The sequence below is a fragment of the Lutra lutra genome, chromosome 4, assembly GCF_902655055.1.
Source record: "Lutra lutra chromosome 4, mLutLut1.2, whole genome shotgun sequence".
Taxonomy (NCBI): domain Eukaryota; kingdom Metazoa; phylum Chordata; class Mammalia; order Carnivora; family Mustelidae; genus Lutra; species Lutra lutra.
The window spans coordinates 65564721-65577005 of record NC_062281.1 but is presented as its reverse complement, the minus strand read 5'-3'; the positions used below and the strand labels follow the sequence as shown (position 1 = coordinate 65577005).

General features: G+C 40.7%; 1 protein-coding gene across 3 annotated transcripts in view; it reads left to right on the top strand.

The window, feature by feature from the left end:
• Window positions 1-10683: 10683 nt before the first annotated feature.
• LOC125097754 (phosphatidylinositol 3,4,5-trisphosphate-dependent Rac exchanger 2 protein) overlaps window positions 10684-12285 on the top strand; it is a 307095-nt gene continuing 305493 nt past the window's right edge. For 2 of the 3 annotated variants that reach the window (XM_047725749.1, XM_047725748.1), the window contains exon 1: window positions 10684-11354. In XM_047725749.1, coding sequence (XP_047581705.1) covers window positions 11214-11354 — 141 coding nt within the window. In that variant the 5' untranslated portion in view covers window positions 10684-11213. The remainder of the gene's footprint in view (window positions 11355-12285) is intronic. The other variant, XM_047725751.1, reaches the window with a different exon arrangement.

Below are 12285 nucleotides of genomic sequence, written 5' to 3'. Positions count from 1 at the left end.
TAGTAGGGGATTTTAACACTCCCCTCACTGAAATGGACAGATCATCCAAGCAAAAGATCAACAAGGAAATCAAGGCCTTAAATGACACACTGGACCAGATGGACATCACAGATATATTCAGAACATTTCATCCCAAAGCAACAGAATACACATTCTTCTCTAGTGCACATGGAACATTCTCCAGAATAGATCACATTCTTGGTCCTAAATCAAGTCTCAAACGGTATCAAAAGATTGGGATCATTCCCTGCATATTTTCAGACCACAATGCTCTAAAGCTAGAACTCAATCACAAGAGGAAATTTGGAAAGAACCAAAATACATGGAGACTAAACAGCATCCTTCTAAAGAATGAATGGGTCAACCAGGAAATTAAAGAAGAATTGAAAAAATTTATGGAAACAAATGATAATGAAAACACAACGGTTAAGAATCTGTGGGACACAACTAAGGCAGTCCTGAGAGGAAAATATATAGCGGTACAAGCCTTTCTCAAGAAACAAGAAAGGTCTCAGGTACACAACCTAACCCTACACCTAAAGGAGCTGGAGAAAGAATAAGAAAGAAACCCTAAACCCAGCAGGAGAAGAGAAATCATAAAGATCAGAGCAGAAATCAATGAAATAGAAACCAAAAAAAACAATAGAACAAATCAACGAAACTAGGAGCTGGTTCTTTGAAAGAATTAATAAGATTGATAAACCCCTGGCCAGACTTATCAAAAAGAAAAGAGAAAGGACCCAAATAAATAAAATCATGAATGAAAGAGGAGAGATCACAACGAACACCAAAGAAATACAGACAATTATAAGAACATACTATGAGCAACTCTACGCCAACAAATTGGACAATCTGGAAGAAATGGATGCATTCCTAGAGACATATAAACTACCACAACTGAACCAGGAAGAAATAGAAAGCCTCAACAGACCCTTAACCAGTAAGGAGATCGAAACAGTCATCAAAAATCTCCAAACAAACAAAAGCCCAGGGCCAGACGGCTTCCCGGGGGAATTCTACCAAACATTTAAAGAAAAACTAATTCCTATTCTCCTGAAACTGTTCCAAAAAATAGAAATAGAAGGAAAACTTCCAAACTCATTTTATGAGACCAGCATCACCTTGATCCCAAAACCAGACAAGGATCCCAACAAAAAAGAGAACTACAGACCAATATCCTTGATGAACACAGATGCAAAATTTCTCGCCAAAATACTAGCCAATAGGATTCAACAGTACATTAAAAGGATTATTCACCACGACCAACTGGGATTTATTCCAGGGCTGCAATGTTGGTTCAACATCCGCAAATCAATCAATGTGTTACAACACATTAATAAAAGAAAGAACAAGAACCATATGATACTCTCCATAGATGCTGAAAAAGCATTTGACAAAGTACAGCATCCCTTCCTGATCAAAACTCTTCAAAGTGGAGGGATAGAGGGCACATACCTCAATATTATCAAAGCCATCTATGAAAAACCCACCGCAAATATCATTCTCAGTGGAGAAAAACTGAAAGCTTTTCCGCTAAGGTCAGGAACACAGCAGGGATGTCCGTTATCACCACTGCTATTCAACATAGTACTAGAAGTCCTAGCCTCAGCAATCAGAAAACAAAAGGAAATTAAAGGCATCCAAATCGGCAAAGAAGAAGTCAAACTATCACTCTTTGCAGATGATATGATACTATATGTGGGAAACCCAAAAGACTCCACTCCAAAACTGCTAGAACTTGTACAAGAATTCAGTAAAGTGTCAGGATATAAAATCAATGCACAGAAATCAGTTATATTTCTCTACACCAACAACAAGGCAGAAGAAAGAGAAATTAAGGAGTCTATCCCATTCACAATTGCACCCAAAACTATAAGATACTTAAGAATAAACCTAACTAAAGAGACAAAGAATCTATACACAGAAGACTATGAAGTACTCATGAAGGAAATTGAGGAAGACACAAAGAAATGGAAAAATGTTCCATGCTCCTGGATTGGAAGAAGAAATATTGTGAAAATGTCTATGCTACCTAAAGCAATCTACACATTTAATGCAATTCCTATCAAAGTACCATCCATTTTTTTCAAAGAAATAGAACAAATAATCCTAAAATTTATATGGAACCAGAAAAGATCTCGAACAGCTAAAGGAATATTGAAAAAGAAAGCCAAAGTTGGTGGCATCACAATTCCAGACTTCAAGTTCTATTACAATGCTGTCATCATCAAGACAGCATGGTACTGGCACAAAAACAGACACATAGATCAATGGAACAGAATAGAGAGCCCAGAAATGGACCCTCAACTCTATGGTCAACTCATCTTCGACAAAGCAGGAAAGAATATCCAATGGAAAAAAGACAGCCTCTTCAATAAATGGTGTTGGGAAAATTGGACAGCCACATGCAGAAAAATGAAATTGGATCATTTCCTTACACCACACACGAAAATAGACTCAAAATGGATGAAGGATCTCAATGTGAGAAAGGAATCCATCAAAATCCTCGAGGAGAACACAGGCAGCAACCTCTTCGACGTCAGCCGCAGCAACATCTTCCTAGGAACATCACCAAAGGCAAGGGAAGCAAGGGCAAAAATGAACTTTTGGGATTTTATCAAGATCAAAAGCTTTTGCACAGCAAAGGAAACAGTGAACAAAACCAAAAGACAACTGACAGAATGGGAGAAGATATTTGCAAATGACATATCAGATAAAGGGCTAGTGTCCAAAATCTATAAAGAACTTAGCAAACTCAACACCCAAAGAACAAATAATCCAATCAAGAAATGGGCAGAGGACATGAACAGACATTTCTGCAAAGAAGACATCCAGATGGCCAACAGACATATGAAAAAGTGTTCCACATCACTCGGCATGAGGGAAATACAAATCAAAACCAGAATGAGATACCACCTCACACCAGTCAGAATGGCTAAAATTAACAAGTCAGGAAATGACAGATGCTGGCGAGGATGCGGAGAAAGGGGAACCCTCCTACACTGTTGGTGGAAATGCAAGTTGGTGCAACCACTCTGGAAAACAGCATGGAGGTTCCTCAAAATGTTGAAAATAGAACTACCCTATGACCCTGCAATTGCACTGCTGGGTATTTACCCTAAAGATACAAACGTAGTGATCCGAAGGGGCACGTGCACCCGAATGTTTATAGCAGCAATGTCTACAATAGCCAAACTATGGAAAGAACCTAGATGTCCATCTACAGACGAATGGATAAAGAAGATGTGGTATATATACACAATGGAATACTATGCAGCCATCAAAAGAAATGAAATCTTGCCATTTGCGACGACGTGGATGGAACTAGAGGGTATCATGCTTAGCGAAATAAGTCAATCGGAGAAAGACAACTATCATATGATCTCCCTGATATGAGGGAGAGGAGATGCAACATGGGGGGTTGAGGGGGTAGGAGAAGAGTAAATGAAACAAGATGGGATTGGGAGGGAGACAAACCATAAGTGACTCTTAATCTCACAAAACAAACTGAGGGTTGATGGGGGGAGGGGGTTGGGAGAGGGGGGTTGGGTTATGGATATTGGGGAGGGTATGTGCTATGGTGAGTGCTGTGAAGTGTGTAAACCTGGCGATTCGCAGACCTGTACCCCTGGGGATAAAAATATATGTTTATAAAGCTGTAAAAAAAAAAAAAAAGAAAAAGAAAAAAGAAAGGATGAATACCCAAGTTTTGTAGCAACATGGACGGGACTGGAAGAGATTATGCTGAGTGAAATAAGTCAAGCAGAGAGAGTCAATTATCATATGGTTTCACTTATTTGTGGAGCATAACAAATAGCATGGAGGACAAGGGGAGATGGAGAGGAGAAGGGAGTTGAGGGAAATTGGAAGGGGAGGTGAACCATGAGAGACTATGGACTCTGAAAAGCGATCTGAGAATTCTGAAGGGGTGGGGGGTGGGAGGTTGGGGGCACCAGGTGGTGGGTATTGTAGAGGGCACGGATTGCATGGAGCACTGGGTGTGGTGCAAAAATAATGAATACTGTTATGCTGAAAAAATTAATTAAAAAAAAAAAAGGACTATTGTACAAGGTATACAAATAGCTCTTACAGCTCAATAATAAGAAAACAACCTAATTAAAAATGGACCAAAGACCTTAACAGACAGATTATGAAAGAGGATATACAGATGACAAGTAAGCATATGAAAAGATATTCTGCCTTGTATGGCACTAGGGAATTATAAAATAAAACAACAATAGGATGCAACTACATACCAATTAGAATGCCTGGAATCCAAAATCCCGATATCGCCAAAGGCTGGTGAGGATGTGGAACAACAGGAATGTTCGTTCACTGCTGATGGGAATAAAAAATGATACAGTCTCTTCAGAACAGTTTGGCCGAAATACACTCTCATCTGTGATCCAGCAGTCATACTCCTTGGTATTTACTCAAAGGAGTTGAAATGTTCTATCTGTATAAAACCTGCCCAATAATGTTCATAGTAGCTTTCTTCCTAATTGCCAAAACTTGGAAACATTCAAGATGTCCTTCAACAGGTAAGTTGATAAGCTGGTACATCCTGATAATGGAATTTTATTCAGTGATAAAAAGAAATGAGCTATCAAGCCATGAAGAGACATGGAGGAAACTTAAATGCAGATAGCTAAGTGGAAGAAGCTTGTCTGAAAATGTACATAATGTATGATTCCAACTATATGTCACTCTGTAAAAGACAAAACTACAGAGACAGTAAAAAGATCAGTAATTGCCAGGATGGGGGAACGGAGAGAGGAGTAAATACGTAGAGACCAGGGCACTTTCAGAAATTATTTTCTGACCTGTAATGGTGGATTTATGTCATACATTTTTAAAAAGATTTACTTATTTATTGAAGAGAAAGAGAGCAAAAGAGCATGGTGGAAGGGGCAGAGAGAGAGAGGCAGAGAAGCAGACTCCCCTCTTAGCACAGAGCCTGATGCAGGGATCAATCTCTGGACCCTGAGATCATGACCTGAGCCCAAATCAAGAGTTAGATGCTTAACAGACAAAGCCACCCAGGCGCCCCTATATCATACATCTGTTAAAACACACAGAATGTGCAACACAAGGAGTGGATTCTAATGTAAACTATAGATTTTCATTAATAATAATTTATACATATTGTCTGATTAATTGTAGCAAGTGTGCCACACTAATGCAAGATGTTCACAATAAGAAAATCTGTGTTGGGAAGGTGGAATATAAGGGGGTTTATAGGAACTCTCTAGCCTAATACATTATATATCTGTTTTCAGTAAATTTGCTTTTCTGCTTTGCTAATGTGATTTCTTTCCTGAATTTATTATCATGAATTTCTTTCAGTTTTCCATGATTGGTTTAGGAATAGAGTATATGGATTTTAATTATGTGATTGCCACATTTCAGGTGAAATGAATGATACTTCTTTGAGAATACAAGAAATATATTTGTAGTTTCTTCTTGTTCCCTAAACAGGCTCATAATTCACAGTGACAGTTATTTACATATACACCATTTTTCTCTGAGAAAATAAAAGGGTATCTATCTTGCCTTCTCCTGAAGAATGTTAGAGGAGAAGCAAAAAGCCAAGTCTAAACAAAGACCATATTTGTTTAGAGAGAAGGATTAAAGAGTTCCAGTGCAATTCATTCATTCATTCATTTGATCAACAAATATATATTTAACAAGACTGTATGCCAGATTCTGGAGAAGCTGTGGTGATACTGTCTTTTCCTTCAAGATACTGTGGTCCGGTAAAGAATTCCATCAATTGATCTGGCAATTGTAATGAACATAACGGATGTTATGATAAGGAAAAAGGACTGTGCTATGGATCTTGGCATTCAAGAATTCTGAAAGTACTCCTGCATGGCTGGGGTTCGTTTGCCAAGGTGGTAGTGGCATGAAATAAACCCTGAGAGGCTGGGTCATAAATGACATTTGCCTTTATCCTGAGGGATTTGAAGCAGATTCAAACCCTTCTTGTATTCCAGGAAAAACTCTCTTGACCTCTTCTCTTATTCTTGATGACCATGGATGCAGTTCCTCAAATGCTCTCACCACCTTGAAACAGGAGCAAGCTAAGAGTGCCTCACACTTCTTGCTTTCTGACTCCAGTCTTATTTGTGCAAACCTCTAAGCATTCATGCAAGGGTACCATGCAAGTACAAAGTCCTATGAATACCTTATGAAGCAATCCTTGACCACCTGGGAATAGGAAATAATGAATAAATGCTTTCCTCTTTCTTCCCCCCAGGATAGTTCTGAGATATATTTCATAAGACTACTCAGAAGGTTCTGTAGAAGAGAGCATCTAGTTTCCCACTGGGATGGTCAACTCTATTTTGTATTCTTGTATTGGTTTTCCCTTTTTCTCTGTTTCACTCTTTCTTCCCTCACTCTTACTCCCCTAGGATCACATTACCATATATATTATCTTCACGTTAGCTATTGTCTCCTCTCTGCTTTCTAAGGAAACCAGGATAAGACACACAGGCAATGACATGAAAGACATATAATTTTTATAAATTACATATATTACATATAGATATTGATAATAATAAAATATTATTACATATAATATATTATATACCTCATGTACATTTATATATATTAGAATGAAAACCTTGGAGGACACAGGAGAGGGTGATAATAGAGGCAACGAGACAACTGGGTAGAAGTTTTTATGCAGAGGAGAAAAATAAGGTATAGCTTAAGGTTTATGAGGTTGGAGAGGATTTTTAAAGGGAGCTAAGCAGGCAGATGGTACGATGTAAGAATGATATTCTTCTGAGATTAACCATAGACAAAAACTGGCTGTTTATTTTGCAGGCATGGTTGTGTAAGGGCCTATTTAGCCAGAGCGGCTCCACCTTGGTAGAATAGCCATTTTGTTGTTTATGCAGTAAAACAAACTGACCCTGCCCCCCCACCCACCAAGGGGAACTTACTTAAAAGCAAGTCCTGGAAACCAGTAAAATATGGTCGACCAGTTCCGGATAACAGAGCCCAAATACAAGGGTGGGTCAGGTCAGGTGGAGATAACAGAGCCCGAATGCAGGGATGAGTCAGGTCAAGTGGAGACATCCAATCAGTGGAGTATGCATGTTGTCTCCTAGCTACCAAGGAGTGTGGGCCCCGCCTTTTGGGTGCCTTTTGGGTGCCAATTCTGACCAAGGAGATAGACTAGTTCAAATAGCTACTATGGGGTGAATTGCAATCCAATTGGCCACCTGTGTGTGACCTAGCATGACTGTGCAGCTTTCTCTGTGTGTTGCAATCTCATTGGCCACCTGTGTGTGGCCACACTCAACCACATAGCATTTGCTCTATAAAAGTTAGTCTGTGAGGCTGGGGGTGGCTGCCCTCTCTGTAAGAGGTGGCGCCGAACGATCGGTTTGATTCTCGATGCTTGGCGCGAAAAAAAGCTTTGCTTGACTTTCACTTTGTATCAGTCATGCTCCTTTGATTACGAACCTAACAGTTGTAGGTTAAGTTTCCATAATGAGGAAAGTGATTATCCATTACATGTTAGATTATGGCTGTGAGGATGATTTGGGGTTGATCAAGCTAGTGTAGAAAGGACCACACTTTTAAGAACTTGAGAGTCTTCCTAAAGGAATCCTATTCAAACATTTATTTAGTTTGCTATGCCATGAACATTGTATCTAAAATTAAAATATGGCTGTGAAACTATATTTGTTCTTTTAGGTAATACACATTCTAAAATCCTAAAGAAATAAGTATTTTTAGAATTATTTCTTGTCCAAGGCTCTTAATTATGCTTTATACAGCTCCAACATATCTATATTTTTATATGAGTGTAGTCTAGAATCATCTATTATCGGGTAGAGTAGTAAAGGAAACACCAGAATCAATTTTACTTGTAAATAAAAAAGTCTAACTCCTAGAATTCTCTGTTTAACAAGATGGCCGTGCAATGAAGTGATCTTTCTTTCTTTTTTTTAGCCAGTGCTATTGTCTTTTAATGACTTCCACATCAAATCTGATTTATTACCTCACCTGGGCAAACACTAGTACCGGAATGGCAGGCAAGCTAAAATGATCTCTATCAGAAATACAAGCTGGGAACTCTTTTTTTTTTAAAAGAGACCATCTTGGGTTCTTCTGTCCAGGAGTTGTTCTTCTCTAAGTCTGACCAAAGAAAACCTACTGTGCATTCTACTTTGTCTCTTTGAACCTTATAATAATAGATTCTAACCCGAACAAGTGCATGCATATGAAATAAACTTAATGGCTGGGCTAGTTTACCACTTAGCCTTTTCTCACTATCTTCTTTTTTATTGGATGCTTCAACCTCATTAGTATTTCAGGAAAAAACTGGATCCTGTCCATCATTTTTGTTGTTGCTTTCCTTTTCCTGGCAGACAGAGCTTAAAGTTTCAATAGAGGAAGTTGGGAGGGATACAACACATTCAGAGTTTATGAAAGGCCTTATTTACCATCAAAGTGAAGGTTTCCAGATACTCTGATCCTGTTTTCTTATGTTCCTAAGTCTTTGATAAGGAGTTAGGAACTCCTGCCAGGGCTACAGAAGACATTGAGAGGTGCCTGGCAGAAGGCATTACATGGTGTTCTGAAGCTGTTCATTAATTACAAATGGTGTTGAGGAATACTACACTGAGGAACAGAAGAATGGGGAGAAACTGTTAATATCATAATAATTTCTACATGGGCACTTCTGAGAGACAATTGGATGTGCACACTTGAATATTTTTCTGTTAACATCCTTGCACTTTTTTTTTTTTTCAAAGCATGACTTGCAGCTTCTTTTTAACAGAATTACTTATACTTATAACACTTTCTTACTCAATTACAATTCCTTAGAATGGTGGCTCTCAAATATTAGTGGGGCTAAGAATAATACGAAAACCCGTCAAAAGAGTTTAGGGCTTGCATCTCTGAGATTCTCATTCAATACATTTAGGATAAGGCCCAGAAATGTTTAACAAGACCTCAGTGTAATGGTCTGTGAAATACCTTCAGAAATATTTGCCTAGAGATCAAGTCTCTGTGGTCTCAGGCCATAGGTCCATGCAATGCACATAGAGGTACTCAATACACATTTGTAGACTCAAGGCAAATGGTTTGGGTAGGTAAAACCCCACTGGAGATTCAAACTCAATATATTACTCTCAGAGGTGAGGCTGAAGCTCTAGTGGGTTCTATATAAACTATTTTTGATAGAAGGATAATGGCATAAACAGCTCTCAAACTGGGGGGGGGGGGGCAATTGGTTAGAAATATATATATAAATATTTTTATCTGTAAGAGTGCCTGAATGGAAAGCGTGATTTATTTACTTACTCTTTACACTGGAGAAGGGTAGATGTAAGGAGGAGGAAATGCATTCATTCCTTGCTGCTTGTGGTACATTGTGAAAAAGCTAAACCATGTTTGATTTTCCCATTCATTGCTGGAGTGTGTTTCCTTTGTCCTCCCCTGGTTTCTTTTGTCTATTGTTTACTAGGGGTTATGAGATCTACTCTTTAATGCTCCTCCTCTTTTGTTCTTCTGCCACAAGGTGTGAAGCCATTTGCTTATTTGTCCTTTGCTCAGAGCTACCTGTAGATAGGCATGCACAAAACAAAGGAAAATCATATGTTGTCCATCAGCTCCTCACACATTCAAAAGCTGTGCCCTTAATAAAAGAAGAATATTTCACTCCCTCTTTACTCTTTGAGGGACGTAGGGATTCATCATGCTCTGAAAAGATATCTCTGATCATTATTTTAATGTAAGTAATGTGGAAAATATCTTTTAATTTGAGAGTTTTGCTAATGCTTTCAACTATTGGAAAAAATTAACATGCTACTTTCTTTCATCAAAGCCATTCACTCTTCAGTTTATTTAAATGTCATTAGTGTGGAGTGCTTCAAGTTCTAAGTAGGAAAAAAATGACACTGAAAAATCATTGTGGATAATATAAAGACAAAAATATATATGGATTATTCTGCTTGGAATAGTAAATGTTCAGTGCTCATTAGCTTCTGATTCTGTTTCCAAGTGAGAAAAGGCAATAAACATACACATTCCAATCAGGACATGCTCTGTGTTTCTCTCCTTTTTCAAATCCTAAGAATATATCTCTATCTATATACCTTTATGTGTATCTACATATCTTTTGATAACCACTCAATAACAGCTTTAGACAAAGCTGCTCATTTAGTGACACTGTTTAAATCATAGCAGCTCTTAGAAACAAAATTGGCACAAGTATTTTTGCCTGTGATTGAATTTACATACTCTCTTGCTATGGAAAAAAAGTCATAGGCATGCAAAGCATCCCTCCAAAACAGCACAGTGCAATGGGGGTGCTCATTCTATCTGGAGTCTGTTGTTTGGGCCAGGGCTGTCACTTTCCCATAGTGTCTTCATTTATTATGCTAATTGACTTTCCAAGCGCAGGCAGGAGGGTATCTGCCCTGTGAATTATTCTCGGTTGGGGGGCTTTTAAAAGCAAACCTATTTTGTGCCCAAACAAAACCAAAAATCAATGTGTTTCTTTTCAAAGATGGGAGGGTCAATACCATGGTTGTTTTGTTCCCATCCAGTTATGTAACCGTGGGGACTTGTGTCTTTGTTTTCAGGATTTGTACAAAACACATTAAGGCTAAACAATAGGCGGGAGTCATAGAAGCAACCCTCGAGCTGTGTCTTGGAGTACGTCCTCCTGGGTTTGGGAATCTTCAATTAGTTCCAATTCAAGTGCTGACTCCGTGTGTGTGTGTGTGTGTGTGTGTGTGTGTGTGTTTAGTTAGCGGGCATGCAACACACTTCCCCAGGGTTGTTTCCTTTTTCCTGAGATTTGGCGAAGGGTAAAGGGTCGGAGTCACATGGATACAAAGCATTTGATTAATGTCCAAGTCACCGCTGTGGCTGTCGGAGCTGCCTCCCCTCCAGCCCCGGCCGCGTGAGGCCGGAGCCGCGGGGCACCGCGTGCAGGTCCCCGGCCGGAGCCGCCTCTCCCAGGAGTTGTCTGCTCAGAGCCTCGCGCCTACCGAGCCGGAGTTCCAGCGAGCGCCCTCTCCTCTCCCACCACCCTAGCCTCTCCCCAGCATGTAAAGTCACCCGTACCTCCTCGGACTTCTCGGAGGCAGCAACTTTTCCCTCTGGCGGGTGTGGGGCCGGGCACCAGTTGGTGCGCGGAATAGCGCGCAGCACAGCAGCCCTGCGTCCCGCCGCCCACCATGACCGACGAGAGCCGCGGGGACGGCCGCGCCGAGAGCGCCAAGGACCTGGAGAAACAGCTTCGCCTGCGCGTGTGCGTGCTCAGCGAGCTCCAGAAGACCGAGCGGGACTATGTGGGCACGCTGGAGTTCCTGGTGTCGGTGAGTGTGTCCCCGCGCGGCGATGCAGTGGGTGGCGGGCGGCTCGGGGCGCGGATCCCGGAGAGGCCGCGGGAAGCGGGCGCGGCATTGTCTGCGGGAGGATGGGGCACCGCTCCCGGCGTCGCGGGACCATGAACCCGCGCACGGACACATGCTCGCCCGCGCGTGGACCCCGGGCGGGACTGTTTCACGCCTGGACAAGCAATAAGTTTGCCAGGGCCTTGGAGATATGCGGGCTTGAAAAGTTAGCTCCAATGGGAGAAGGATCTTGTCCCGGGAATCCCTGCCTACCCCATCTTTCCTCACTCTTTACCCCGTCCCGGCTGCCTTGTGTAATTTTTTTACCCTCTTCTCTTCCTTCCCTGGGATTTTAAGACTTTGGCTTGGTGATTAAAGTCAGTCTACTACATTCAGGTACATTTAGTTAAAAAAAAAAAAATCCTTGATTGTTTTGGAGCTTGAGTTCCTTATTCAGATTAGATGGCAGCGAAGTCCCTTTACTTAGAATAATCTTTGAAACACAGGATTCTGGCGCGGGGTAGAGAATGAGCAGCGGGGTTATGATCTCTAGCAGCTGTTGGATATTAAAGCCACCTGTGGTGCTCGCCCTGTTCTAGCTCTGCAGTCTCCTACCCCCATCCTCCATCCCGGGTTTAAATTTGCTCCCCGCTCAGCTTCTGGATTCTCTGTTCACACTGAGCCCAGGAGGCAGTATAATAAAACTCGTGTCAAAAAACTTCAAGATTTCATAGAAAGAACTGGCAGGAACTTTGTTTCAAAGTTTCAGCTTGACGTATTGGAAGCCTGCTCTGGAAACGTTTCATTCATTTTAGAGCCAGAAGGGGCAAAACTGAGTGAAAGAAACTTCTGAGACATCACTCAGAAATTGAATTTTTTCTATTCATTGTTGCAAAGACAAAAGAGTTTGAGC